We start from the raw sequence: 27,947 nt of genomic DNA, 5'->3' as shown, positions 1-27,947 counted from the left end.
TGTGGCCACTGTGTTGTGATCATGAGCACTCACTGGACTTGGATTTTGAAGACCTCATTGGAAAACTGGCTTGAACATTACCCAATTGATAAATGGTCAAAGGATACAAACATGCAGTTTTGGGGAGAAAAAATTCAAAGCTATAAACAGCCATATAAGAAGAAACAACAACATTCTAAATTAGTACTGATTAAAAAAATACAAACTAAAACAACTCTCAGATACCACCTCAGACCTATCAGTTTTGATAATATGATGGAAGGGCAGGCAGCTAGGTGGCACAGTGGATAAAGTGCTGGGCCTGGAGTCAGGAAGACTCATCTTCCCCGAGTTCAAATTTTTCCTTAGACACTTACTAGCTATGTGACCCTGGGCAAGTCACTTACCCCCTATTTGCTTCAATTTCCTTAAAAATGAACTAGAAAAGGAAAAGGCAGACCATTCCAGTATCTTTGCCAAGAAAACCTCAAGGGGGATCATGAAGAGTTGGACACAAGTGAAAACAAGAAGCTCTTACCCAGTAATCCTATGACCAATTCTAAATCCTATGATTCTATGAAGCACCCCTTAGTCAGCCTATGATATAGGAATATGGTCTATCTCCGTAACACTCCTGTTAGAAGGTTACAAAAGGCATGGATGGTGCTGCTTTCCTTGATTAATGTTCCTGTGTGTGACTTTTCTATCTGGCACCTAGCTCTGCTTCGTGACCAATTAAGGCTTTCATTAATAAAAGCTTTTGTTGATAACATCAGTGGTGGTTAGTGATGAAAATCAGAGTAGGTGATTTTTTTCCCTATTGGTGCCATCTAGTGTTCAGATACAGAAGCAAAATACATCTCCCTTTTGTCTTTCAAGAACAGGGAAAAGAATACATTTCCAAGGGAGAGGGGGAAATGGCTTACTGCCTGAGGTGTTTAGGATAAGAAAGATGTTTTGTCCACTAGAAATGAGCTATGGGTCTTTCATTTTTGTCTTAAGGGATTTTCATTAAGGAAAGAAAAGTGTTTGACAATAAAAGCTCATTTTTCTAAGCCTGTGCAAGGGTAAGAAAGCCAAAAATTAAGATACTTTAGTAAGGTAAATAACACTTCCCCCTTGAGCACTACCTTATCCCCCTCCACCAAAATCCTACTGTTATTTCATTGTGGCAAAGAAGGAGATGGAGCCATAACAATGCAATACGAGTTCTGGAAGATCTTAATGAACTAAAAAAAGATTTGGAGACGAATCTCAGGAGACACTGTGTATCTATAACCTAAAAGCCATGCTCATTGGAGATGCTCATTACCAGAAGGAAAGTAATGTTTCTTTCAACCATAACGAAAAGAGCATTCACACAGACAAAATCATGAATACCTGAAGTACTGAAAAAGCACATTTCAAACAAAGTTTTATGACACTAGGGCATAGCGGGTAGAATGTCAGCCTTAGAGCAAAAAATAACAACAACAACAACAACAAAAAAAAACAGCTGAGTTTAAATCCCATCTCTGCCTCATAGTAGCTGAGTGTCCATAAGTGAGTTCTCTTGGTTACACTGAAAACCTTCTTAGGATTATATATTATAGATGATTTGTTGGCTGGTACCAAAGGAAAGTTTGTACATGCTGATAAGATTCCAGGTGGAAACACTAATATCCTTGTTTAAAAAGAAGAGATAATAGGATGAATATTTTATATCAGTATTACTCTCAGAGATTTAGAAAGGAAAAAAAAAAGTTTTAACACATCTACCTTCTGATCTGCCCAAGTTTTTCTCTATCAGTCTTTCAATTCATGAAATAGCCAGAGAGGCAGAAAGAGATTACATACACGTATTTTTGTTATATCAGCCTTCTTTCTTTAATTAATGACCCAATTTTCACTAAGTTTATAGAGGCAGATGGTTTTGATCAGGCACACTTTAATTTGGCCTAATGAGATAATCCTTTAGCTTTAACAAGAGAAAGGACATTGAGACTTGAATTTAAGACAGCAACATCACAAGGAAACTACCTCAATGCCTCCTCAAATTTTCATGTGTTTAATGAAACTTTAATTAGGGATTCTAGGACTTGGGGCAATTTCAGCTGAGTAGTGGTAGAGTAGGGAAGGAATAAAAGGGATTGAAGCTAAGACAGGTGTCAAATACAAGGTGTCAAACATTCTGGCCAGCCTGGAAAATAATTAACAAAATAAATAAAAATACAATAAATATATAATATTATATTTTAAAACTAAGCAAATGTACAGTCTTCAAGGCTGTTAGTCTATTTGTTTGACATCACTGATACATAAATTAATGAAGCAGAATGGAAAATAGAGGTAATGAGATTTGAAGAGTTGGAAAAACTGGAAAGAAATAAAGGGTTTGGAGTAAAGAAGGAGATAACCAAGTAGGCCTAGAAGTTATGGAGAGGAGAGAGAATGGCATTGAGATCTATGGAAGATAGCATCAAGGATCTAGATAGGATGGAATGAATTTGAAAAGACTGAGGAGATGGAGGGTGGCAAAGGGAAAGTATGAGAGTAGCTGTGGAAAGCAAGTAGTATGCCAAATTCTCCTCCCAGCCTTGTATGGCAAGAGTGTGAGAGGAGGCTCCAGTATTGGAAGGTACACCAAGAGTCATGATGTCTCCAGGAAAAAAAATGAGATTTCGGAAAATACCAAAAATGGAATGGACGTGAAAGAGATATAAGATGATAGATGTTTGTTAACATCAGAGGAAAGTGCTAAAGGACTCTATAGAAAGGGAGAGCAAAGAAATCTAGGGATTAGGTGGGGAGAGGGTACAGCAGTCCCTAATGACACATCCTCAAAGGCAGGTTTTGTTTCAAGGCTGGTCCTAATGTTTCACCCCCTTACCCTCACCCCTAAGAGTGGAAATTGCTAGTCATAGGTGAAGGCCAGGGAAGGGAGGGAATAAGTAGGTAGCCAGAATTCTTGGGTTGGGTGGGAAAGAAATGCATCTTGCTCTGACCCCTATAGATGGCACCAAGGTAGATTCTTGGCTGCCTCATACTGCATGTATGTTAAATTCTCCACAGAAGGCAGGTTCTGCTTCATTTTTGCTTTATATTGCCAAGCATATGAGCACACTTCCTCATAGCAGGCACTTAATATTATTTATGAATTGGATTGAATCCAATCAAAGTAATCATATTCAATTAAATTAAAAACATTTAAGGGCCCACTATGTGCCAAGCCCTGTTGTTGTTTTTTAATAATCAAAATCCCCTCCCTTTCCCCTAAATCCTTTCTGAACTCTTAGCTAAAAATAAATGGCCTTATATAAAATTTCCCTTTAAACTGAGAAATTATGGAAATGTTTCCTTTGGAAAGCATCAGCACATATACGTTGTAAGAGCCAACCGTTCCTTTCCTTTTCCCACTTGTTCCCCTCCCCACTTTGGGTAATGAGTAAAGTATGAAAAATAGATAACAGAAAACTAACCTGTTACATTTTTATTGGTTTTATTGGAGACTGATTTCGGTGGTGGGACTGGAAGCCGTGGGGGACTGGGGAGCTGGGCTGGGTTTCTCTCCATGTGTTTATGGAGGGAGTCTGTGGATTCAGAAATAGGTAAGGCTTGGGCAGACTCTTCCACAGAGGACAGGCTGACATCCTCTAAGTCTTCACTAGATGGTGAAGGCAGCTTGGCTAGTCGAAGGAAGAAGAGATAGGATTCATGAAAGCATCCAGTTTATTATTACAAAAGCAAGAGTGACTAGAAAAATAAAATGAGAGAACTTTATAGTAGAGACAATGCTGCAAACTTTAAATAGATGAAAGGGTGAACTAGTCACCATTTTGTTTTTTGCAACAACAAAATATCTCTACCAAAGAAACTCCAAACCAGGGAGAACTGGTCAAAATCCAAAAAACCTAAACTGACTAATCAATCCCTCCACCCCAACTTTGCTTACATTGTTTTCTATGAATTGAACATTATTGTTTTCTTTGTTCAGGCTCAACTTACTGCCTATTGTGACCCATTCCAATCTAGAAGTAAAGGAAAATTAGCTTCCTTTATTTATTTATTTTTGTTTACCTTAGCTTATTTGAAAAAAGGTAACTAACTATTCTCTCAACTTTCAAGTCCCTCTGTCAGATGGTGGCCCTCTGCCCTTCCACAAATGTTGTACTCCATTCAAATGGAGTGAATATACTCTGCACTCTCTAGCTTCTGTTCCCTTGTTCATATTGTTCCCTATGCTTGGAGCATCTTCCTCATTTCTTTATCTGTTTTATTTCCACCCTTCCTTTTTATTTTTTATTTTGTTATTAACAGAATTTATTTCCAGGTTTCTCAGTTTCTCCTCCCCTCCCCTCCACCCCCCCACCCCCACCACCCTTCCATTAGCTGCCTTTAAAATATAAAGTTAGCTTTATATAAACATAAAGCTATATGTAAAGGTGAGCAGCTCAGTGGTACAAGTAGAGAGCCCACTAAATCTTGAATTTAAAAAACCTGAGTTCACATCCAGTCTCAGACAATTGCTAGTTACGTAATCCTGAACAAGTTAATTAACCTTTGTTTCTCTCACTTTCCTCACTTGTAAAATGAGGATAATAATGGTATCTAGGGTTGAAAAGATTAAATGAGATATTTGTAAAGCACTTTGTAAGTCTTACATCAAATACATATTAAATAAATGTTACTGTTGTTGTCAGTATTATTATTTCTTGCATCTTTTCAAAAGTCATTTTCCACTTTGGGCAGGCAAAAAAAGAAATATGGCTAGAATCCATGATTTGCATCTTAATCACTTTTTCCAGATACTTCCTCAGAAGTCTCTCCCAGTTTCTGTGCCAATGCTGAGTTCTTAAAGAATAGCAGGACAGGCAAATGGTTGCAGAGATGAGAGAAAAAAAGAAATTTAAGCCTATTTAGCTAATGTTTGTTTTCCACAAAAGGGGATAATATGAGATTATCATCTAAATCCAACTGATCCTTGAGGTCCTGTTTAGAAGTAACTAATTTCCTAAAAACATAATCAGATCAAGAGTTACTTTATATATTAACCCACCATAGAACAGTTTTTCTACCTGGTACTTGAGAGGACTCAGGAATCTTATTTATTGCTCAGGGTACTGATCTCTCATCTCTTCAACCGTCTCCATTGATGGGACATCTTATAAAAGGGATTTCATTATGGATGAAGCTAATGCATACTACTTTTCTCAAAAAGATGCTTGTGAGTACAAAGGCTCTTGGTTGAATATCTGGTGTCACTCCCAAACTGGGGAGATGGATTACCTCAACTAAAAGAAAAACAGAAGACCTGATTATGGCTGATCCCAAAAATCAGCCACTGAATTTGAATATCCCTACTAAGGCAATGCTTAAATTCATTTTAGGGAGACCCTAGGACAGACCCCCCCCTACAAAGAAATTATAAGGTGTTTTATGTGTAGAGAAAAAAGGAGCAATAAATTAAGGATGGGAGAAGTTTGACAAGGGGAGGATCTGGCAAACTTGTTCAGGGTGAAGGGAAGAGTAAAATTATACAAGATCTTGCCAGTTTTGTTCAGTGAAGTATTACCTCCTTCTGCTTTGTTGACCAAAATGGACAGTGAAGTGTCTTGAGGAGCATAATTAGAAGACTTGGTCTGTAGTCTGTCATATGAACTTGACCCTCTGTAGCAGGGGTTGGCAACCTTTTTGGCCGTGAGAGCCATAAACAACACATTTTTTAAAATGTAATTTCATGAGAGCCGTACAGTGCTCACAGTGCGCACTCCTGTAACAGTGCCTAAAAAAAATTGACTTTATGGCTCCTGCAGAAAGAGCCATATCTGGCCTTCAAAAGAGCCAAATATGGCTCGAGAGCCATATGTTGCAGACCCCTGCTTTGTAGTATATAAAGAGGATCTACTGAAACAAGGTATTGTTAATACCCTCCAATCTCAAATGAGGGCTTTGACTCTCTTTATTTCTCAGCTTGGCTGTTCTTGAGTAATCTTCACATTTATTTTCCCAAGGATTCCTTTGAATTATTTCCCAAGCTCCAAACTTCAAATGAAGCAAAACTTTTTCCATTCGAAGGAGACCGAAAACAAGAGTTTTTATTCCCCTCATTTTTTTCTTCTTGCCATTCCAATACATTGTATAAACTTCCAAATTCCTTCTAAGATTTCCTAGAGACTACTTTTTTTGTGAAGCCATTCACTTTTATTTGTTCATTTCTAATGTTTAAAAACCGAATTTCATCCCTGACTTTTTGAACCTTCTTTTTTCCTTTTGATCTGTTATTTTACTTTGTAGGTCATTATTTTTATCTTTTACTTTGCCTCATTTTCAAGCTAGTCAATTCCAGCTTGCAAGACACTATTTTCTTGTTTTAGTTCATGTGTCTCTGTTTACAGATGAACTATTTTGCTTTTTACATTCTTTTCCCAATTTTCTTCAACCTCTCTTAATTGGTTTTTGAATTGTGTTTTGAGTTCTTCCAGAGCCAGAGTCCAAATAGCTGGTGTTTTACCATTTTTCTTGGTGTTCCTTGGTCCTCCTCTGTTCTATTTGTTCTTTGTTCATTACCTGAATAGAAGCTGTAGATTATATTTCTTTTTTATTTTTCTATTATTTTTTCTTTCTTTCCCCTTCCTTATTGGATGTATTCTTGCTCCTGTGTTTATTTGCTGGATATGTGAGTTTGGGCTTTTCTGCCCTGAAGGGGCTTCTTCTCAGCTCAGCAGATTAACTGAATTAGGCTGATAGATTTGACCAGTGATATTAATGTTCCCTGAGGCCAGATCTTCCCCAGCTACCAGCAAAGGCTGAAGGTGAAAATGAAGATGCAGAGGCTGAAGGTAGTTACTCTTGGTCTTCTCTTCTCCTTCCTGCCAGCTGCCTCCCTGCCAGCTGCCCCATCAGAGCCCTGAGCTTCTTGCAACCTTTGCCCTAGGATCCCAGTCAGCCAGATTTCTACCATGGGTTTCAGCTCAGTAGGTGGGGGAGGGGTGTGGGATCTTTCCGTTATACCTGAGAATTTGACTTTAACTGCATACCTTTTAGCTTGGATTGAGTAGAAGAGACCCGTGGCTCTGTCAGGTTGCCATGCTTGGCTCTCTGTCCACTCTGTACCCTTGCTCCTCTGATTTTCTGCCAGCTCTGTGAGACTGAGCCACTCTGCCCTCTGAAGGCTTCTTCTCTGCACTACTAATGAACTGGATTAAGCCATTTGAACTGATCTGCAGGGCTGAATATGCCCTGAGGCTAAAACTTCCAGAGGCAGAGGCCTAAGATGGAGGTGTGGTGGCTGAAGGCTACAACCAGCCTGACCTCTTCTTTGTTTCTCTCCTCTAGCTGCCTCCTTGAGAGCTTTGGTCAGAGCAAGGCATTCTGTCTCCCTTGGAGCTCTAGCCCTGAGATTCCACTAATTGCCTGAGTCTCAGCATAGTAAGATGGGAGAAGGGCCTTCCTTCCTTCTTTCTTTTCCTTAAAACTGGAGAATTCAACCTTCTCTGTGTACTTTTTAAGTTGAATTGAGCAGGAGGGTCCTGCAGCTGTCTTCTTGTTGGATTTGGTTTTCTGTCCATCTTGAAGTACTTTGTTTTTGATTGGTATGGAAGGGTTTTCACAGAGGAATTGATTTTTGCTGCTTCTAAGCCACCATCTTGACTCTGCCAGAGACTAATTTTTTTTTTTAATTTCCCATTCAAATTTCTTCAAGTACTAGATTTCTCCACTCCCTTTCAGTCCAAGATCACTTCTCTTTCAGTGAATCAGATAAATACAAAGGGAAATGGTAATCAATAAGCTTTTAAAATAATGATTTCTTTCTTTTTTCTTTCTTTTCTTCTTTTGGTGTATGTAAGTGGGCGTTGTCCAGAACTCCAATTCCATTGATTTAGACGTCTCAGTGAAAATACTCCTTTAACCAAAACAAGTTGGCCCGTTCTCCAAAAGTTATAATCTCAGATATATAGATGCATCTCAGATGTATAGAACACTGAAAGTTAAGTGAATTAATTATATAATGCCACATAGTTGTTATGTTTCAGAGGTAGGACTTAAAATCATATCTTCCTAACTCTAAGATTGACCCTCTATCTGCTATATGTTTTGGATGTCATCATTATCAATAATAATTATTATTACTGATTATCATATTTCAGACTAGTTTATCATATAATATATTGAGAAGCAGCATGGAATGACGAATAGAAAGCCATCCTCAGAGTAAGACCTGGCTTCAAGTTCTGCCTCTAATATATATTGACTATGTCAATGGACAAGTCAATTTAGACTCTCAATGGACTAGACCAGTGTTGTCAAACTCAAATGGAAATAGGGTCTCTTAACCATATGTAAGGATCCTTAATGGGCTGAATATCATCCTTGAAAACAACACACTAACATCTTCTGTGTTCTATTCTATTTTTACTTTTATTTATTGTGTTAAACATTTCCTGATTACATTTTTAATCTGGTTGGCCATATTGAGAAGTGTAGGCTTGTTGGCAGCATTTGATACCTTTGATACTTACAGACAATTATTTAGGACTGTAACTTGCAGAGAAGGTGCCAACCTACTTAGTGGAGGGAGTTCTTTCAGCAGGTAGTTTCCTATACCAATAAAATAACCTTTTCAATAGCCTATAACATTGTATTTTTACATAAGTGAATGAATAAATTGGGAAAAAATTTAAACTTATGATGTATTGGATACTGGGGCTACATATAAAAAAGTCAGAAAGTTTTTGCCCTCATGTTTATATTCTAGTAGGAGAGACAACACTTTTACCTATAGTTCTAGGACCAATAATCAATACCATTATTACTGGTAGAAAGTATCAACTGGTAGAAAGTAGAAAATATAAACTGCCCTATGATTTCCCAGTCCTAAACTCCCTTATCCGACCATCATTCTTTACATATGTAGTCTATGAATATATTTACAATCTAACTTGTTATATAACACATATTTTACATAACAATAGCTATAATTTACATGCTGTTTTAAGGTTTACAAATAGTTTTCCTTAGGATTTAAGTAGTACTACCTCCATTATTAGGAGAGTCAACATGAAAGTACATAGACAGCCAACCTTTGAGCCAGGAAGACCTGGGTTCAGGTTTCATCTCTGACACAAACTAGGCTGCCTGACCTTTATTCTCTCAAGGTCTCAGTTCTCTAGGCCAGAGGTATCAAACATGTGACCCATAACACTTCGGATTCCAGTCTGATTTTGATTAAAATGTAGTTCCTATATGGTTTTAATTTGTTGATGTAATAATTGAAAAGAAGAAATTTATAAACATGAGTGCTTTTCTAAGTCTATTTGCTAGCCCTCAGGGTTCCTTATGTAAGTTTTAGTGGCCCCTGTTTTTATTTGAGTTAGATGTCACTGATTTACATGGGTAAAGGGAGTTCTCTTATCAGAGAATTATCTTTATTCATGAAATTACAGGTTCAGTCTCTAATCTTGTCTATCTCTCCCCTCCTCCTTTCTTCCTACCTTCCTTTCTTTCTGTCTTTCTTTTTTCTTTTCCTTCTTTTTTAGAATTAAGGAAATACAGACTTAGAGTTTATAAAGATCATATAACACATGACAGAGCTAAGACCTCAACCCAGACTGAGATTCAAAGGCCAACACTTTGTTTGCTATAACCTACTGCCTCCAATAAAACATACAACAATAAAAAAAATCCCATTAGAATCTTATTCAACCTATCCTGGGATCTCAAAGGCTACACTAGTATGACATAGATTCTGACAGATTCCACAAAACTTCAAAGACTTTATTGATGGGTCCAACAGCAAATGGGTTCTATCACCTCAAATTCAGATCCATTAAGTTCAGAGATTCTAGCATCCAAAAGTTTGCCACAGGTAGATGAACTTTTCTGAAGCCAAAGCAACTTAAGGAACTATGTGCTATATCAATTATTTCCTATGAAGATTTATCTCCACAGATGGAATCAGGAGTCTTTTAATTAATAAGTAATGATTATAGCTCACATTTGTATATAGTGAATTATAATTTAAAAATGGTTTTCAGGAGAGGCATACATGGTTCTTCACTCCATCTTTGATTGAAATGGAAATTCTGTAAAACCTGAAAACCCTAGATTTTTGCTTTCCTTATATGTGATTGCCTTCCCTGGAGAAGTATTTTAGGAAATCTCAGCTATGTTTCACTTTACTTATCCCTTTTCTTTTTTTTTTTTTTATTGCTTTGGAGAAACTTGTGCCCTAGGTAAAAAAAGAATGAGGACTGAGGAAAAATGACTGAATTTTCCAATTAAGAGATCACTGGTTACCTCCTTACTATCTTTCACAATCATTTAACTTCCAAGATTAAGAATTATGAAGTTCTCTCACCTGACTATAACTTCCTAATATATTATATCTATCTTTTGAAACCATTTTTTTTATTCACGATAACCTTTAGTCAATATTCTCCCAAACCATCCTCTATATCAGTGATTCCCAAAGTGGGCGCTACCGCCCCCTGGTGGGTGCTGCAGCAATCCAGGGAAGCAGTGATGGCCATAGGTGCATTTATCTTTCCAATTCATTGCTATTAAAATTTTTAAAAATTTAATTTCCAGGAGGCTAAGTAATATTTTTTTTTCTGAAAAGGGGGCAGTAGGCCTCAAATTTCCATTTGAAGAATCGACATCAGCAGTAACGTTCTCTTCAAACCCAGACCAGCTCATGACTATCTAGACTACTGCTTCACTTTATCCTCACATGGGTACCTTGCCCCTGACATTTGCTTTTCAGCTCTCATGTGTGTGTTATTTTTCTACACTAAAATGAAGGAAAAATGAAAGGGGAAATGGAAAGGAAAGAGAATGGGAAAGGAGAGGCAGAAGAAAAGGGAAGGGTCAAGAATAAGAATTTATTATGTGCCTATTATTGTCAGGCTCTGTCCTAAGTGATTTATAATATTATCTCATTTGATCCTCACAATAACCCTATAAAGCAAGTGCTACTATAATTCTCATTTTACAGTTAAAGAAACTGAAAGGGGTTAAGTGACTTGCCCAGAGTAGCACAACTAGATAGCTTCTTCTTCTTCTTTTTATTATTTTTAAAAATTTTTTTCAATTACATGTAGAAACAACTTTTGACAATTGTTTTCTGACATTTTATGATTTGTATTCTTTCCCTTCCTCCCTTCTATCCCCTACATGGTAAATGTTCTGATATAGGATATACAAGTGTATTCCTGAAATACATATTTCCATATTGCTCATACCATGACAGAAAACATATCATATATACAATTAGAAAAACTCATAAAGGTAATAAAGTGAAAGATGGCATGTTTTGATCGGCAATCAGACTTCAAGAGCTCTTTCTTTAGCTATTGATAGCATTTTTCATCAAGAATACTTATCAAGAATCATAATAAAAAAGTTTAGTCCTTCACAGTTGATCATTGTTCAATATTACTGTTACTGTATAGAGTGTTTTCCTAATTCTACTTTACTCTGAATCAGTTCATAGTCTTTCCAGATTTTTCTGTGTTTATCCTGTTTGTCATTTCTTATAGCTCACCAGTATTCAATTACAAACATATATTATAACTTGTTCATCCATTCTCCAGTTGATGGACATCTCCTCGGTTTCTAATTCTTTGCCACTATGGAAAGAGCTGCTAAAATATTTTTGTATAGGTTAAGTCTTTTCCCCTTATGTCTGATCTCTTTCAGATACCAGCTAAATAGTTGTACTGTTGGGTCAAAGGGTTTTATGGCCCTTTGGGCATGGTTCCAGATTGCTCTCCAGAATGGTTGTATCAGTTCACAGTTCCATCAACAGTGTTTTAGTGTCACAATTTCCCCACATCCCTTCCAACATTTATAATTTTCCTTTTTGATCATATTAGCCAATCCAATAGCTGTAATGCTAGAGTTCTTTTAATTTGCATTTCTCTAATCAATAGTGATTTGGAGACTAGTAAACTTCTTAACAACAGGGCCTATCTTTCTTCTTTCTTGTATTTATATTTCCAGGGCTTAGCACAGTGCCTAGAACATAACAAATGCCTAATAAATACTTTATCTGGAGGCAGTTGGATGGTTCAGTAGATTGAAAATCAAGCCTAGAGATGGGAAATCCTGAGTTCAAATCTGGCCCCAGGAACTTGCTAGCTGTGTGACATTGACCAAGTCACTTAAGCCCAATTGCCTACCCCTTACCAGTCTTTAGCCTTGGAACCAAAACACAATATTGATTCTAAGACAGAAGGTAAAGGTTAAAAAAGATAAATGCTTTATCCACAGTGAGGAATCAACTCATTAAGATGATATGAGGATATACTTAGAGAACTCTAGAGAATCAAATAAAAACTAGTTGAAATAATTAACAATTTCAACAAAGTTGCAGGATATAAAATAATCCTACATAAATCATCAGCATTTCTATATACTACCAATAAAATCCAGCAGGAAGAGATAGAAAGAGAAATTCCATTTAAAACAACCGCAGATAATATAAAATACTAGGACGTCTATCTGCCAAGACAAACCCAGAGACTATATGAACATCATTGCAAAACACTTTTCACACAAATAACTGATTTAAAACAATTGGAGAAAGTAGGGTGAGCCAATATAATAAAAATGACAATTCTACATAAGTTAATTTATTTGATGCCATACTAACTGAACTAACAAAGAATAATTTTATAGTGTTGAAAAAAATAATAACAAAAATTAATCTGGAAGAACAAAAGGTCAAGAATGTCAAGTGAATCAATGAAAAAAAAAACATGAAGGAAGGAAGCCTATCAGTTGTAGATGTGAAACTATATTGTGAAGATGTAATAATCAATTCAATCCAGTATTGGCTAAGAAATAGATTGGTGGATCAATGGATTAGATAAAGTACACAATATATAGTAGCAAATTACCATCCGAATCTAGCATTTAATAAACCCAAAGATCTAAACTTTTAGAGAAAGAACTCAATATTTGACAAAAATTACTGGGAGAACTGAAAAATAATTGGACAGAAACTGCATATACTCAATATCTCACCATATAGTAAGATAAGGTCAAAATGGATAGATAAATAAATAAATGAACGAATGCACGAGCAAATAAATAAACAAATAAATGAATGAATGAATGAATAGCATGTGAAAAAGTATCTGTCAGATCTATGGTTAAGGGGAGAGTTTATGACCAAACAAAAGATAGAGGGATTGTGAGAAATAAAATTGATAATTTTGGATACATGAAATTAAAAAGCTTTTGCATAAACAAAACTAAAGTAGCCAAATTTAGAAGGAAAACACATAATTGGGAGAAAATTTATGACATGTTTCTCTGATATAGTCTGTATTCCTCAAATATATGGGGGAATTAGTTAAATTTATAAAAATCAGAGTCATTCCCCAGTTGATAAAGAGTCAAAGTACATGAATAGGCAGTTTTCAAAAGAATAATTTAAAGCTATTAATAACCATATGGGGAAAAATGTTCTAAATCAGTACTGATTAGGGAAATTCGAATTAAAACAACTCTGAGATACCACTTCATACCTGTCAGCCTGTGTAACATGAAAGAAAAGGAAAATGACAAATGCTTTAGAGATTATTTTTTAAAAATGGGATTCTAGTGAACTATTGGTAGAGTTGTGAACTAGTCCAACCATTTTGGAAGAGTTTGGAACTCTGCTGTAGAAGCTACAAAACTGTGCATATCTTTTGACTTTGCAAAAACATTACTAGGGCTATATCCCAAAGAGATCAAAGCAAAAGGAAAATGACCCATATATACAAAAAATATTTACGCAGTTCTGTTCTTTTTTTTTTGGTGTCAAAGAATTGTAAATTGAGGAGATTCATATCAATTGGGGGTTGACTGAACAAGTTGTGACGGAATCCTATTAAACTATAAGAAGTAAGGAGGATGTTTTCTGAGAAACCTAGGAAGACATATGAACTGATCCAAAGTGAAGTGAGCAGAACCAAGAGAACACTGTATATAGTAATGGCAATGTTGTAAGGATGCTCAACAGTGGATAATTTAGCTATTCTGATTAAGACAATGATCCAAGACAATTCTAAAGGACTTGTGACAAAAAATGCTATCTACCTCCAAAGAGAGGACTAATGAAATCTGAATGCAGATGGAAGTATATATATATATATTTTTTAAAAACCCTTACCTTCCATCTTGGAGTCAATACTGTGTATTGGCTCCAAGGCAGAAGAGTGGTAAGGGTAGGCAATGGGGGTCAAGTGACTTGCCCAGGGTCACACAGCTGGGAAGTGCCTGAGGCCAGATTTGAACCTAGGACCTCCCGTCTCTAGGCCTGGCTCTCAATCCACTGAGCTACCCAGCTGCCCCCGGAAGTATATTTTTGAAAAAAACTTTTGAAATTTTCATTGTGTAATTTATGTTTTATTTTGCAACATTTATAATATAGAACTAGATTTTACATTTTACACATATAATGGTTTGTCTTCTTGAGATGGGGGATGGGAGTGAGAGAGAGACTTTGACCTCAAAAAAAATTTTTTTAATTATTGTTTAGAAATTTTACATGTAATTGGGAAATATTTAATATAATGGGTAAAAATAATTTTAATGTGTTATCCATCAATCTAAATCTTGCAATGCCAAATCCCATGAATTATTCCTATTATCTAGTACCTTCAGTCCTATTGATATATTACTTAACAGAGTTAGAGGAAGGTAGACAACCATATTGACTGGGTACATCATAAATGGATGTTATCTAATCGCAGCTGGGCTTTCACTTCAGTAAAGTAAACCTTTTACTCTTCTATCAAGGTCACTGTCCACTGTGGCTATTCCAATGTCTCCCACGCAAAAATTTCCCCTATCATTTTCATCCACAAACTCCCCTTTTTCTTCTTTTTAGGATAACCAGCTGTGGAAGCTGATGTCATTGCTGTCCTGCACATGCACTGAAATTATAGTCAGTCTTTACAGAATTCTAGAGTATTTAGACACTAATGGACTTGGGTGCAGGCTCATTATGGTGGGGAAACTCTCAGTTGCCTTTCCCTTTAACACTGTAATTAAAAGTCTCTGTCTACAAAAATCTCTTTAACAATTATCCCTATCCATCTCAACTCTACCCCTTCGTATTCCGTGGTTTTTTTTGACTGACTTTTATTTATTGTTACTTCCAGAACCCCAAAGATATTGCTAACAAACTCCCTTTCAGTCCATGTCTTCTCCTCTCATGCACTTTCCATAACCTGTCATTTATGGAAACTGGATTCGCATCACAACACTGCATTCTGATGACCCTTTCCAATACTAAGTACTCATTTTCTCATGTTCTCTCACTACAGTGATCTGAAAAGAATAAGCATACACCTTGCTGCTTCTAGTCTTATCATTTTATCATCATCATTCAGCAAGCCTTCTCTGTTTAGGCTCATTCCATCTATAACCTCCCAATGTCATGTATATCTTCTTTAGTTTAATAATGGAAATCATTAAACAAATCACTACAGATAACAGGGGGCAAGAGGTAACATCTGAGACCATGACTTGAAGGAGTGTCTGGGTCAAGTTGCCCCAAGGACCAACAATTATGAGTGAGCAATAAAAACCATCCTACAGTTCAAGCACATGTATCCTGACCAAATAGTACTCAAACACCATGTCTTAGCTACCACATCACCCTTGAACTTCCCTTAGTGCCCATCTGAAGTTAATATAAATTGTACCCTTCTTTCCTTTTTGTTTTAAGAAAACTGAAAGTTATGAAAACCTATTTTGGTCAGTATCAGCCCCACCCTTTGATTGGGTACATATGCATATTTTGGAAGACATCATAGGCTTTCTGGCTCCCTAGCATCCTGGAAGATGCTTACCTCTTGTGTCTGTCTGCCTGTCTGTCTGTCTCCAGCCTTTAATATCTAATAAATAATTATAAGTAAATACAACAGTATCTAGAGAATTTTAACCATAATATGGTCAAGGTTTCCTTATTGTGGAATATTTTTTTCCTTGTGATGCCTTCTCACCTTGGAATTTTCTCCCATCTTGTCTGCCCTCTTCTCTCTTTGGTGAGTTCCTTCTAGAACCTCCATTTTGGAGAAGAGTACCATTCTGCAATATTCATCTCTTTCTCTGACTTTCTCATCCTGAAATATTCTTTTATCATCCTGTTTCCCTTCTCCCATTAGGGAGTTCCTTCTGGGATTATACTTTTGGGCAAGGCTCATGCTGACCAAGTTTTATTCCCTTCCTAGAACAGTTTCTGTTTTCCTGACTTCATTAACTCTATTCCTTTCCAGCTCTTTTGTGTTCTTCTCTTCCTTAATAGAATGTAAACTCCTTGTAGGCAAGGACTATCTTTTTTGAATCACAATTATATTCCCAGCAATTTAGCACATTGTCCTACTCACAGAAAGTGCTTATAAAAGACTTGTTTGTTTGTTTTTTCCTTAGAGAACATTGTTCTTCCACTCAGGTAAAAGTGGCCTTAACTTCTCTAGCACACTTAAAAAATGAGGCCTTTTCAATAAGTAGTGACTTAAGAAATAGCTTTCTGCAAGAGCAATCCAGATTCAGTTCCCACCAGTGACAAAAACTCATCATCTGATCATCCCATAAATTCTGAGGGTTGTAGAGGTGCAGAGAAAGCTTTTGGAGCAGCAGAAACTCAAAGAGAAATGTGTCTCTCATTTGAAACTATCCATGGAGATCTTAGAAGCTGTCTTCAATTATATATTTTCTAGTGATATCCAGCTCTGATTAGCTAAAATTTTTATGTTATAATGAACACTATTAGAGTATATGAGTTGTACTTTGTGATTTGCTTTCACTATTACTGACATCAAAGTAATTTTTGACACAACAATTCATTTAATGAGCATGAGCTGTCATATGTTGGAGAATAAGGGAGAATGACCAGGAGATCCTAATCACCTCCAACCCTTAGAACAAATCCTATAGACTTTCAATGCTTAGTCTACTATATATCACATGTAAAAAGCTACCTGAAATCTTTAAAGCCCTATTTTATCATTATTTTGTTCATCTTAACATGGATGCTACCCCAATAACCTCTCATCTGAAGTACAGTGACCACCTTCTAATTAATCTTCCTGTTTCCAGTCTATTATTTCCCTGTTGTATCATTAAAAAGCTGCTGATTAATCTTCCAAGGCACTTTTCAGACCAAAACATTTCTTTTGTTTGGAAATTCCAGTGGATCCTTTGCCCAGAGAGTAAAATACAACTCTTTAGATTGGTATTTATAATTCTTTATAGTCTGTCTCTCATCCATTTCTCTAGACCCCTTGGTGGGTGCTGCAGGGATCCAGGAGGAGCGGTGATGGCCACAGATGCATTTATCTTTCCTATTAATTGCTATTAAAATTTTTAAAAATTAATTTCCAGGGGCACTAAGTAATATTTTTTTCTGGAAAGGGGGGAAGTAGGCCAAAAAAGTTTGGGAATCACTGCTCTAGACATTTCATATTACTATCCCTCATATACTCTACATTTCAGCCAAACTGGTCTATTGTTTCCTGAACTTCACATTCCCTGCACATTTTTTGTACAGGTTATTCCCTGTCCTCAAAACGATCTCTTCCCTCAGCTCTTTCTCTTATAATTCCTCCATAAAGTCTCAGTTGAGCTGAGCTGAACTGCTATCTTTTATATGATGCTTCCTTTCCTGATTCCTGCCATCTCCCATGGTTAATATTTTCTCCTGAATTTCTTTCTATTTATTTATCTAATATCATGTTGCATCCCAATAGAACATAAAATACTTGAAAAAAGGGACTGTGGTTTTTGTCTTTGTAGCTCTATTTCCTAGAACACCTTAAATTAGAAAGCACTTAATTTTCTTGTGTTAAATTCAACTTAAGTAACCATTTCATCTGGGAGTCCATGAGAAAAGAAAACAAAATATAGTCATATGATTGCATGGACAAGAATTCTATAAGAAGATTCCTTTTTGTTGAGTTGAAAATTTCTCAGAAACAAAATGTGGGGGGAAAATGAGAAACAAATTTGATCATGAATAAAATGGGAGATTGTCAAAAGTAACTTCCGTGTATCAATGGGGCACTCATGAACAACTCAGATTTGAATGACGTGTAACAAAGATGGAAATAAGGGCAAGTAACAGCATGTACACAAATGTATAGCATCAGAGAATAGTGGCAAGAGTACTAAAGCTCAGAATAAGCTGAGACTGGTGAAGAATGTTACAGACAACAAGAAGAGATTTATTCTACCTGTGTTGGGGAAAAAAATAAGGATCAAACAAGATGAAAGAAAGAAGAACTATATACCTTTTTTCCTTTTTCCTTGCCTTTTCTACAGGAGAATAATCTTTTGAATGTAAAGGAAAAAGAAAACAACCAAAAATGGTTCATAGTTAACTGAGACCCAAGACAAATGAAGAGATAGTAAGAGAATACTTAACTGTATGCAACATACTCAAGTTACCAGGTCCATACAAATTATATCCTAGGACAGTGAAAGAACTGGTGAATGTGATTGATAAGCCCCTGTGAGTGATTTTTCTAAACACTGGAGAACAGAAATGCCTCCAAAATTCAAAATTAGAGACTTGGATAACCTTAGATTTGCAAGAGACTCCAGAGGCCATTGAATCCAACAACTATATAAACAATAATCCTTTCTATAAGATGCCCAACAAGTTGTTATTCTACTTTTATGTAAAGACCTCTAATGGGAGAACCCTCTTGAAGCAGCTGATTCTGCTTTAAGATGGGATTCTTCAGGATTCTCTCTTTCAATCAAGCTTCAATCTCCCTTTTTGCCACTTCCATTTTTTGCTCTTAACTTTGCTTCCAGAGTTGGGCTGAACACATCTAAATCCTCTTCTATATACTACAGCAGCCTTTCACAATCAGTGTGGTATGATGGAAACCAAATAGATTCAGTGTCAGAAACTGTGTTCAAATCTTAGCTCTGTGACTTACTACCTGTGTGACCATGACAAGTTGCCTAGTTTCTGTGGGACTCAGTTTCCTCACCTTTTTTCCTCCAACAGTTTCTTCATCTTTAAAGAGACTAAGACTAGATCATTTGAGGTCTCTTTCAGCTCTAAATCTATTATACTTCCAAATAGTAGGAGACGGTTCTCATATTTCCTCCAAGTCTTCTCTCTTCCAGGATAAAACATTCCAAGTTTCTTCAACCCAGTCTCATCCTCATATGGTATGATATCAAGGCCTTTCATCATTTTGATCTCCAATTGTCAGCGTCCTTCCTAAAATGTGCCACTCATCATCTTCTAGACTTATCTTGACTAGGGCAGGGTCGAGGGGGACTTATCACATTTACTTATCCGCAGAAGCAATGTCTCTCTTAATGTAACATATTTTGCAAAAGCTTTTTTCGCTGCCACCTTATGCTCCTGCTTCATAGGAAGTTTGAAATTCACTACAACACCAGATCTTGTTTAGACAAAAAAGATGTCTAGCCATGCCTTTCTCATCTTGTATTTGTGTAGTTGATTTTATTATGTCAAACATATGTCTTTACATTTATTTCCATTCAATTTCACCTTATTACATTCAGTCCAATGGTATGACCTGTCAAGATATTCCTTGAACCTGAATTTATCAGCTAATGTATTTGTTAGTGATACTTTTTAGATTTGCATCATTTGTAGATGTTAGGCATGTCACCTATGCTTTTATCAAAAATTTTCACTTAAAAAAGACTAACAGTATCAAGCAAGATTCTTGAGGTGCTCCAATGGAAACTTCTTTCTAAGTTGGTATTGAACATGGTGCTGATTCAGACTATTAAATCAGTTTTAACTCCATCTAAATGTCTAAATCACATCTCTTCAGCTTGTCAACAAGAATAGAATGAGAAATATGGCCGTATATTTTCTTAAAAGCAAGATAATCTCTATGACATTTCTTTGATTTACCAGAATAAAAAGGCAAAAATAGAAAACCACTTAAAGAGGCATGGCCTATTCTTGATAAAGCCAAACTCTTTTTTTGAGATTACTGCTTCCTTTTAAAAATGCTCGTCCTTTTAATATGTTTAAGAATTTTGAAAGAATCAATTAAGTCTATACTATAGACTCTACTCTCTTCTTTTTTAAGACCTGGGACAGCACAGCATAAGAGGATCAGTTGAATGAAAGGCGGATACTTAACTTGGAATTAACATGTGGGAAAAGAATTAGACTTGTTCTTCATGACCTCAGAGTGTAGAACTCAGAGAATTGGATGGAAGTTGCAGAGAATTAGACTTCAGTTAAATATAAGAAAAATCTCTACAATCAGGTTACCAAAAAGCATAGTGGACTACTGATAGAAGTAGGAGATTCCCTCTTATTAAGGAAAAAGTGGATTGGCCATTTGTCAGAGATTTGTAGAGAAGATTTTGTTAGGTATGAATTAGGCTAGACAATGTCTCATTCTGAGCTTCTGTAATTCTAATAAATTACCAGCCTGAGGTCACGCAGTGAGTTAGTAGCAAAGCAAGAACTAAAATCCAGTTTCTTGACTCAGTCTCTGTGGTTGAAATTCTATTTTCATATAGAAAGTTCCATATTATGGCTAAATAGACAAAAAGGCAAAACAGGGAGACTACAGAAATATTCTTGCCTTTCTTAAAATGAATATGAAATTGGGAAACAGAGGAAAGAGTCCAAACTCTGCCAATATTTATTAATATGACTTTAGAAAAAGAGATATAAAATGAAGAGATATATAGATGTGCAGGAAACCTGAGTCACTAAAAGTAACTAAAGGGTTGAGAGGCCCACAGTTAATGAACATAGCTACTTTTCCCAGGGTTGACATTAAAAATAGACAATAATCGTCTATTAAGTGGCTATTCCCCAAGTTTTAGCCAGAGGCCCCCTCCTTCTTTCCCTACCTTCTAGCATCCTTGATCTCATTTGTTCATGTATCATCTCTATGCAAATGACTTCTTAATCTCCCTCCTGAACTCTGTTCTTGCATCATCTGTTTAAGGAACATTAACATCTCAAACTCAGTATGTATGAAAGGATTCTGATTTTCTTTCCCCACCCACTAAACCTAACCTTCCTTCAAACTTCTTTTTCTAGGGAAAGGACCTATTTGTACAAAAATATTTACAGTAGTTCTTTTTATGGTAGCAAAGAATCTGAAAATGAGAGATTGTCCATCAATTGGGGATTGGCTGACCAAGTTGTGATACATGATTGTAATGGAATACTATTGTGCTATAAGAAATAACAAGCAGGATGATTTCAGAAAAATCTGGAAAGACTTATATGACCTGATGCAAAGCAAAGTGAGCAAAACAAGAAGAATATTGTATATGGTAATAACAATATTTTTGACAAATCACTTGGGGAATGGCTGAATAAACTATGGTATCTGTTGGTAATGGAATGCTATAGTGCTCAAAGGAATAATGAACCGGAGGAATTCCATGTGAACTGGAATGACCTCCAGGAATTGATGCAGAGTGAAAGGAGCAGAACCAGGAGAACACTGTACACAGAGACAGATATATTGTGTTACAATCAAATGTAATGGACTTCTTTATTAGCAGCAATGCAGTAGGATCCAGGACAATTCTGAGGGAATTATGAGAAAGAAAGGTATTCACATTCAGAGGAAGAAATATGGAAATAGAAACAAAGAAGAAAAATAACTGCCTGATCACACAGGTGGATGGGGATATAATTAGGGATACTGACTCAAAGTGAATTCCCTAATGCAAATATCAATAATATGGAAATTGGTTTTGATCAATGACACACATGTAAAACCCAGTGGAATTGTGTGTGGGCTATGGGAGGGAGTGGGAGGAGAGGAGGGATAGAACATGAATCTTATAACCATGGAGAAGTGTTATAAATTAATAAATTAAATAAAATATAAAAAAAAAACAAAAAAAATCACTGGTAATGACCCAGTTATTCTTAGCAATGCAGTGATCCAAGACAATCCCAGATACTTGTAATGAAAAAATGCTATCTGCCCTCTAAGAAAGAGCTGACGGAATCTGAATGCAGATTGAAACATACTATATTTTACTTTTTACTTCTTATTGCTTTGTTTGAGAACTCTTCCACAAAATGACTAATATGGAAAGATGTTTTACATGATTGCACATGGAAATCTTTATCAGATTGCTCACCATCTCAGGGAGTGGGGAGGAATAGGAGGAAAGAAAGGCAGGAGGAAGAGAATTTGGAAAATAAAACTTAAAAAATGAACATTTTTTAAAGTTTTTTTTTACCTATAGCTGAGGAAAAAATAAGACATATTCAAAACAAACAAACTTCCCTATTTATGTTTGGGACAATCCATTACCACCTCACTCTCAGTCACTCAGGTCACAAGCTCATTTTTTTTACTTCCCCCTGTCTTATTCTATAGATCTAGTCAGTCACTATTACCTTTGCTACCTCTTCTGCATTCTACCTCTTCTTTTCATTCAGATAACCACCATTTCTAGTACAGGCCTTCATCACCTCTCATATGGATGGCTATAAAATCTTTCTAATTTGCCTCCTTTATTTCTATTCTCTCATTCTCTGATCCTTACTCCATAGAGCACTCTCACCAAAAATTAATCATTCATCTGAAGGCACAGGTCTAACCACATCACTTCCCCGATCAAAAATGTTCAGTGTCTTCCTATTGCCTCTAGGATAAAGGACGGATGTTTCTTCATCTGTGACTTAAGGCCCTTAAATTAGGGCTCCAAATTGCCTTTCCAGTCTTAGTTCATACAATATTACTCTCTTTTATGTATTCTGAATTCCAGTAAATCTGGTCTGTCAGTTTGTTTCCTGAACATGACATTCTTTCTTTCATTTCTACGCCTCAGCAGAGTCCTTCACCCATACCCATTCCCAATTATTTATACCTCTCAAAATTTGTATCTTCCTGAAAGGCTTGGCTTAGTTGCTATCTATGTTAGCCATTAACCTTCCCTATCTCCCATTCTTGGTGCTCTCTGACTTCCCAATGACTTGGTATTATATTTATCTACATTTTCAATACCCTCAGCAGCCCCTTAGAATATAAACTTTTTGAGGATAGGACTATTAATTTTGAGTTTAGCTCATTATATAGCTATAAATATATGACCTGATGACACACTCTAGCTTCAGGGTGCCTTTCCACTTATTATCCATTACTCTATGGTTTAGCCAAAATGGCCTAACTTGCTGTAGCAATTTAAGGCTAACTCATATTTGCCATAGCACAATGCCCTGAATAAAATGGTCATTTAAAAATGTTTATTGAATTGAATTTCTCGATTTCTGTTTAGTTTCTCTTTTATCCATCATCTGAAGAAATTTAGCTTCATCTTATGGAGTGCTGAGTAAAAATTTAAATAATGCCAAACATTCTTGTGATATTTTATGGTTCCCAAAGCATTTTACAATATTATTTCATTTAATCCTTCCAATATCTATGTGAGGTAGGTGCTATTATCTTGCAGGTTAAGAAACTGACTCTAAAACTTGCCCAGGGACACACAGTTATTAAATGACAGAGGCTGGATTTCAACTCACATCTTCCTGTCTTCCAAGTCCTCCAAAACTTTATCTACTGTGCCAAACTATCCCATTTTTTCCCAACAGAGAAGCTCCTTAGCCATGAAAATACTACCTTTTTTCTCTTTGCAATCTGATTTTGTTTTTGTATGGCCTAGAATATATAAAGCCCATTCTTAGTCAACAGGACATCCAAAAAAAAGACAATGGCTCAGGTTTGGCCTAAGGACCATAATTTGCTGACCCAGTTCTCAAGGATATATTTTGTTTACAATATTTAGCAAACAAAGAAACTTCCTCCAAGAGGGGAAAACTCTTATGGAGAGAAATGCTATCCTTTAACTTGGTATTTCCCAATGTGAGTAACACGCCAGTGTTTATTTAACAGAAATCAGTGCCACAGAGTGTAAGGAAGAAATGAAAAAGAGATTTGGACCATATTAGAGCCAATCATAAAATAATTCAAATTTTCTTTGTCTTTTATTTACCATCAGTAAAAGAGGATAACCCAAAATTAATTTTAAAAATATCAAATTTAGTTGAAACTAAGTAAAGAGGTATATTGGTAAGGTCAGGAATACGTACTGAATATAAGTGATTCAATGATGTTCTAGAAATATTTAAAAATCCAGAGGGAGGGAGGTCTCTGGATCTCATGGACCAATTCCCTCCTGAGAATGTAAGGAAAGACAAGCAGAGTCACTCTGGATGAGAAGTGAGAAGTTATGATCTACAGAGCTAGAGAGTATACACCAGCCATAAGATTATGGATTCCTTAATTATTTAATTCATCTCAATACAATAATATTTGTTAAGGGGAGGAAGGAAGGGAACAAGAATTTACTAATCATCTACTGTATGCTAGGCACTGTGCTAAGGATCCTCACAAAGCTAGGAGGTAAGTACTATTATTATCCCCATTTTATTGTTAAGGAATCTGAGGCAAACAGAACTTAAGTGATTTTCCCTGGATCACACAGCTTGTAAGTGCCTGAGGTTGGATTTAAATAAAGGACCTTTAGATTCTTGGTTTAGTGTAATCCACTGCACTCCCAGCTGCCTCTCTACACCATTATGGGCAAAGCATGCCCTAGGTATAGTAGATACAAAGTTAAAAAAAAAAAGAGAAACATCTGTCTTCAAAGAAGCATATAATCTATCCATGAGTATGTATATATAAATATGATACAAGGTAGTGAGTGAAAAGAACAAGGGAAAATATTAGAAAGAAGTTGCTTTAGCAAAATTTAAGAAAGAAAGAACACCAACAACCCAGGGAGAGGGAGGATCACAGAATCTGGAAAGGAATTATTGGCATTTTTCAAATTTGAAAAACAAATCTGATGAAACAGGATGCAGAAGACTCGTAATGTTATCTTCAACTACATTGTTAGTAAGTATCATGTGCTTATCAGCACAAAGACAAAAAAATTCTCCATTCGAAGAATTAGATTACAAATATTTTAATACTTTTATTTTTTACAATACAATCATAGACTTAGATTTGGAAGACACTGTATAGGGCTATCTCTTCTCTCTCATTTTACAGATGAAGAAAGTGAAGCTCAGAAAGGTTAATATAATTTTCCCATAGATTTAACCAAAATTTGAACCTAGGTCCTTTGTCTCCAATATCAGCACTCCTTCTACAGCACAGTGCCCTTCTTCCAAGGAATTCCCAGTGACAATATCTGAGTAATAGTATCAATCTTCGCCTTTATGAAACTCATAATTAAAATGCTCCAAAACTAAGGCAGAAAGTATAAATTATTCCCGAGGGGTAATTTTGTATCTAGATAAAATAAGTTCAAGAAAGAAAAGGTCAGGCTAGGCTGGTTTTACAGTGTTTAATTACATAGTGTAGATTTTAGGGAAATGGAAATATCAGCCCCTTTCTGACCTTCCTTGGAAAAACAAAAAACAAAATTTATTTCCTCACTGATGCCAGAAAACCCACTATTAATAATATCCTACACACATCCCTGGGATTCTGAACCCCCATCAGTCATCATCCAAGCTCCTTTCCTTATATTCCACCAATTATTTCCTTATTTCCATCCCCTTCATCCCCTCCACCTTTTCTTTACACTATACCCTCTGGAATGCCTGCTCTTTGGAAATAAACCTCTTCATTCTAAGCTTTCTCTCTCTCATGCCTTCTGGCTTCTAGACACTATTGGAACCTGGCTCCTCTCTGATGACAGAGCCTCTGGAGCCACCCTTTCCAGTACTTGTTGCACCTTCACTCAGCTCACTAGTCAAGGTTGGGAAGTTGAAATACTTCTTATTCCCCATGGCCAATTCCAGTTTCTCTCAATACTGTTAGTAATCATGCTATTCATCCTTGCCATTCTGATAGCTGTTGTCTAGAGAAGCTTTCCAGGTCACTCCCCTTTAGTGAGTTTAATGAGTTAGTAAATGGCTCAAATTTTTTCTCACCATCATTTCTGCTGATTGCTTCCTACTGAGCCTCAGTCTTGGATCACTAGCACCATTTGCCTTTGTGCCTGCACACATACTGATGAATGGAGGTAGAGAAAACATTCTGAGGGAAGCCACTAAAAACTTATGTTACACAACCTTGTCTGGGACCTCACTGCTTCTAGGCAATCCTTATATACATCCTTCTTACTAACTCATATTTCTATTTACTATAGGAACTCTCCTAAACCTTTTCACTCCTCTTCAAACCTTCCATGGTTTCCCTTCCACCCACTATCTCAGCTAAGCATCCTGGTTCATATTATATTACACAAAAATTTGGGGCCATTTGCTGTAACTTCCCCTTTCTCCCCTCTTCGTCATGTCATCTCACTCACATGACTTTTGCCATTATTTCTTCATTCACCCCATTTCGCATGAGGACGTGGCCTTACTTCTTACCAAAACTAACCCATATCTGCTCAAGTGATTCCATTCCATCCTATCTCCTCCAAGAGATTTGCCCCTTCTGTCATCCTCAATTATTTTTCATTGTCTACTGGCTCCTTCCCTACTGCCTGCAAACATGCCCATGTCTCCCCTATTGTCAAAAAACCTGCATTCAATCCTTCCATCTCCACTATTATACTATATTTTGTCTGCCCTTTGTGGCTAACCTCCTTGAAAAGGCCTTCTAGAAGATACCATTATCTCTTCTCTCACTCTCTTTTTAACAGCTTCCAACCTCATCATTCCCCTGAAACTGTTCTCTCCAAATTTACTATTGATTTCTTATTGGCAAAATCCAGCAACCTCTTTGACACTGTTGAACACCTTCTCCTTCTTGATACTCTATTCTCTCTAGGTTTTTGAGAAATCACTTTCTTCTGGTTCTTCTCCTATATATCTGACTGATTCTTCTCAGTCACTTTTGTTGGATGATACAGATCATACTCTCTAAGTGTCTAAGAGAATTCTTTCTTAGTCCTTTCTTCTCTTCTCCTTCTAAACTATTTCATTTGGTGATATCATCAGCTTCTATGGATTTAATTACCATCTCTATGCTGAGGATTCTCAAACCTACTTATTCTATCTTAACTCCTCTGTTGATCTTGAATCTCAAATCTCCAAACACCTTTCAGACAACTCAAACTGGATGTCCAGTAGGCATCTTGAACTCAACATGTCCAACTTTGAACTCATCATCTTTCCCCCAAATCCTCCTCCATATCCTATCTTCTCTATTATTGTACAGGACAACACTATTGTTCTCCCAACCCCTCTGGCTCGCAACATTATGGTCATCCTTGATTCATTATCTCTCATTTCCCATATGCAATCTGTTGCCAAGGTGTGTCGATTTTGTCTTTGTGACACTTCTCAAATTATGTCTCCTTTTCTCCTTTGACACTACCACCATCCTGGTTCAGGACCTCATCATGTCATGCCTGGACTATTAAAATAGCCTTCTGGTGGGTCTGCCTCCTTAAGTCTCTTCTCTAATCTCTAATTCATCCTCCATTCCACATTCAAAGTGATTTTCCTGAAGCACAGATCCAATCATTACACACTTCCTGCTTAGCTCAATAAACTCTAGTAGCTCCCTATCACTTCCAGGTTCAAATACAAAATCTACGGTTTGCTGCATTCAAGGCCCTTTATAACCTAGCCCGCTCCTACCTTGCCAGTCTTCTTATACCTTACTCCCCCATGAAGCACTCTTCAATACAGTAACATTGACTTTCTTCCTGTCTACATACAAGATACTCCATCTTTGTTCTCTGGGAATTTTCTGACTGTCCCCATGCCTAGAGTGCTCTCCCTCCTTCTTTCCTTCTTTGATTTCCCTAGTTTCCTTTAAGTGTCAACTAAAATTTCATCTTCTATAGGAAGTCCTTCTCAACCCCTCTCAAATCTAATGCCTTCTCTCTGTTATTTCCTTTTTATCCTTTATTTAGCTTGTTGTACATATTAGCTTTCTTATTATCTTCCCTTTAGATTTTGAGTTCCTTGAGGGAAGAGATTGTCTTTTACCTCTTTGCATTCCATTTAGTACAGTGCCTGGTACATA

General features: G+C 36.5%; 1 protein-coding gene across 6 annotated transcripts in view; it reads right to left on the bottom strand.

Moving 5' to 3' along the window:
* The window catches only part of PHACTR3 (phosphatase and actin regulator 3), a 309,124-nt gene that overhangs the window by 77,557 nt on the left and 203,620 nt on the right, over positions 1-27,947 (bottom strand). For 3 of the 6 annotated variants that reach the window (XM_044663866.1, XM_044663867.1, XM_044663869.1), the window contains exon 5: positions 3,438-3,644. The exons of the other annotated variants lie outside the window; for them this stretch is intronic. In XM_044663866.1, coding sequence (XP_044519801.1) covers positions 3,438-3,644 — 207 coding nt within the window. The remainder of the gene's footprint in view (positions 1-3,437; positions 3,645-27,947) is intronic. 6 annotated transcript variants of the gene reach the window in all.

Source organism: Gracilinanus agilis, chromosome 2, assembly GCF_016433145.1.
Source record: "Gracilinanus agilis isolate LMUSP501 chromosome 2, AgileGrace, whole genome shotgun sequence".
Lineage (NCBI taxonomy): Eukaryota > Metazoa > Chordata > Mammalia > Didelphimorphia > Didelphidae > Gracilinanus > Gracilinanus agilis.
Note: the sequence above shows the minus strand (reverse complement) of the source record. Positions and strands in the feature narration are given on the sequence as shown.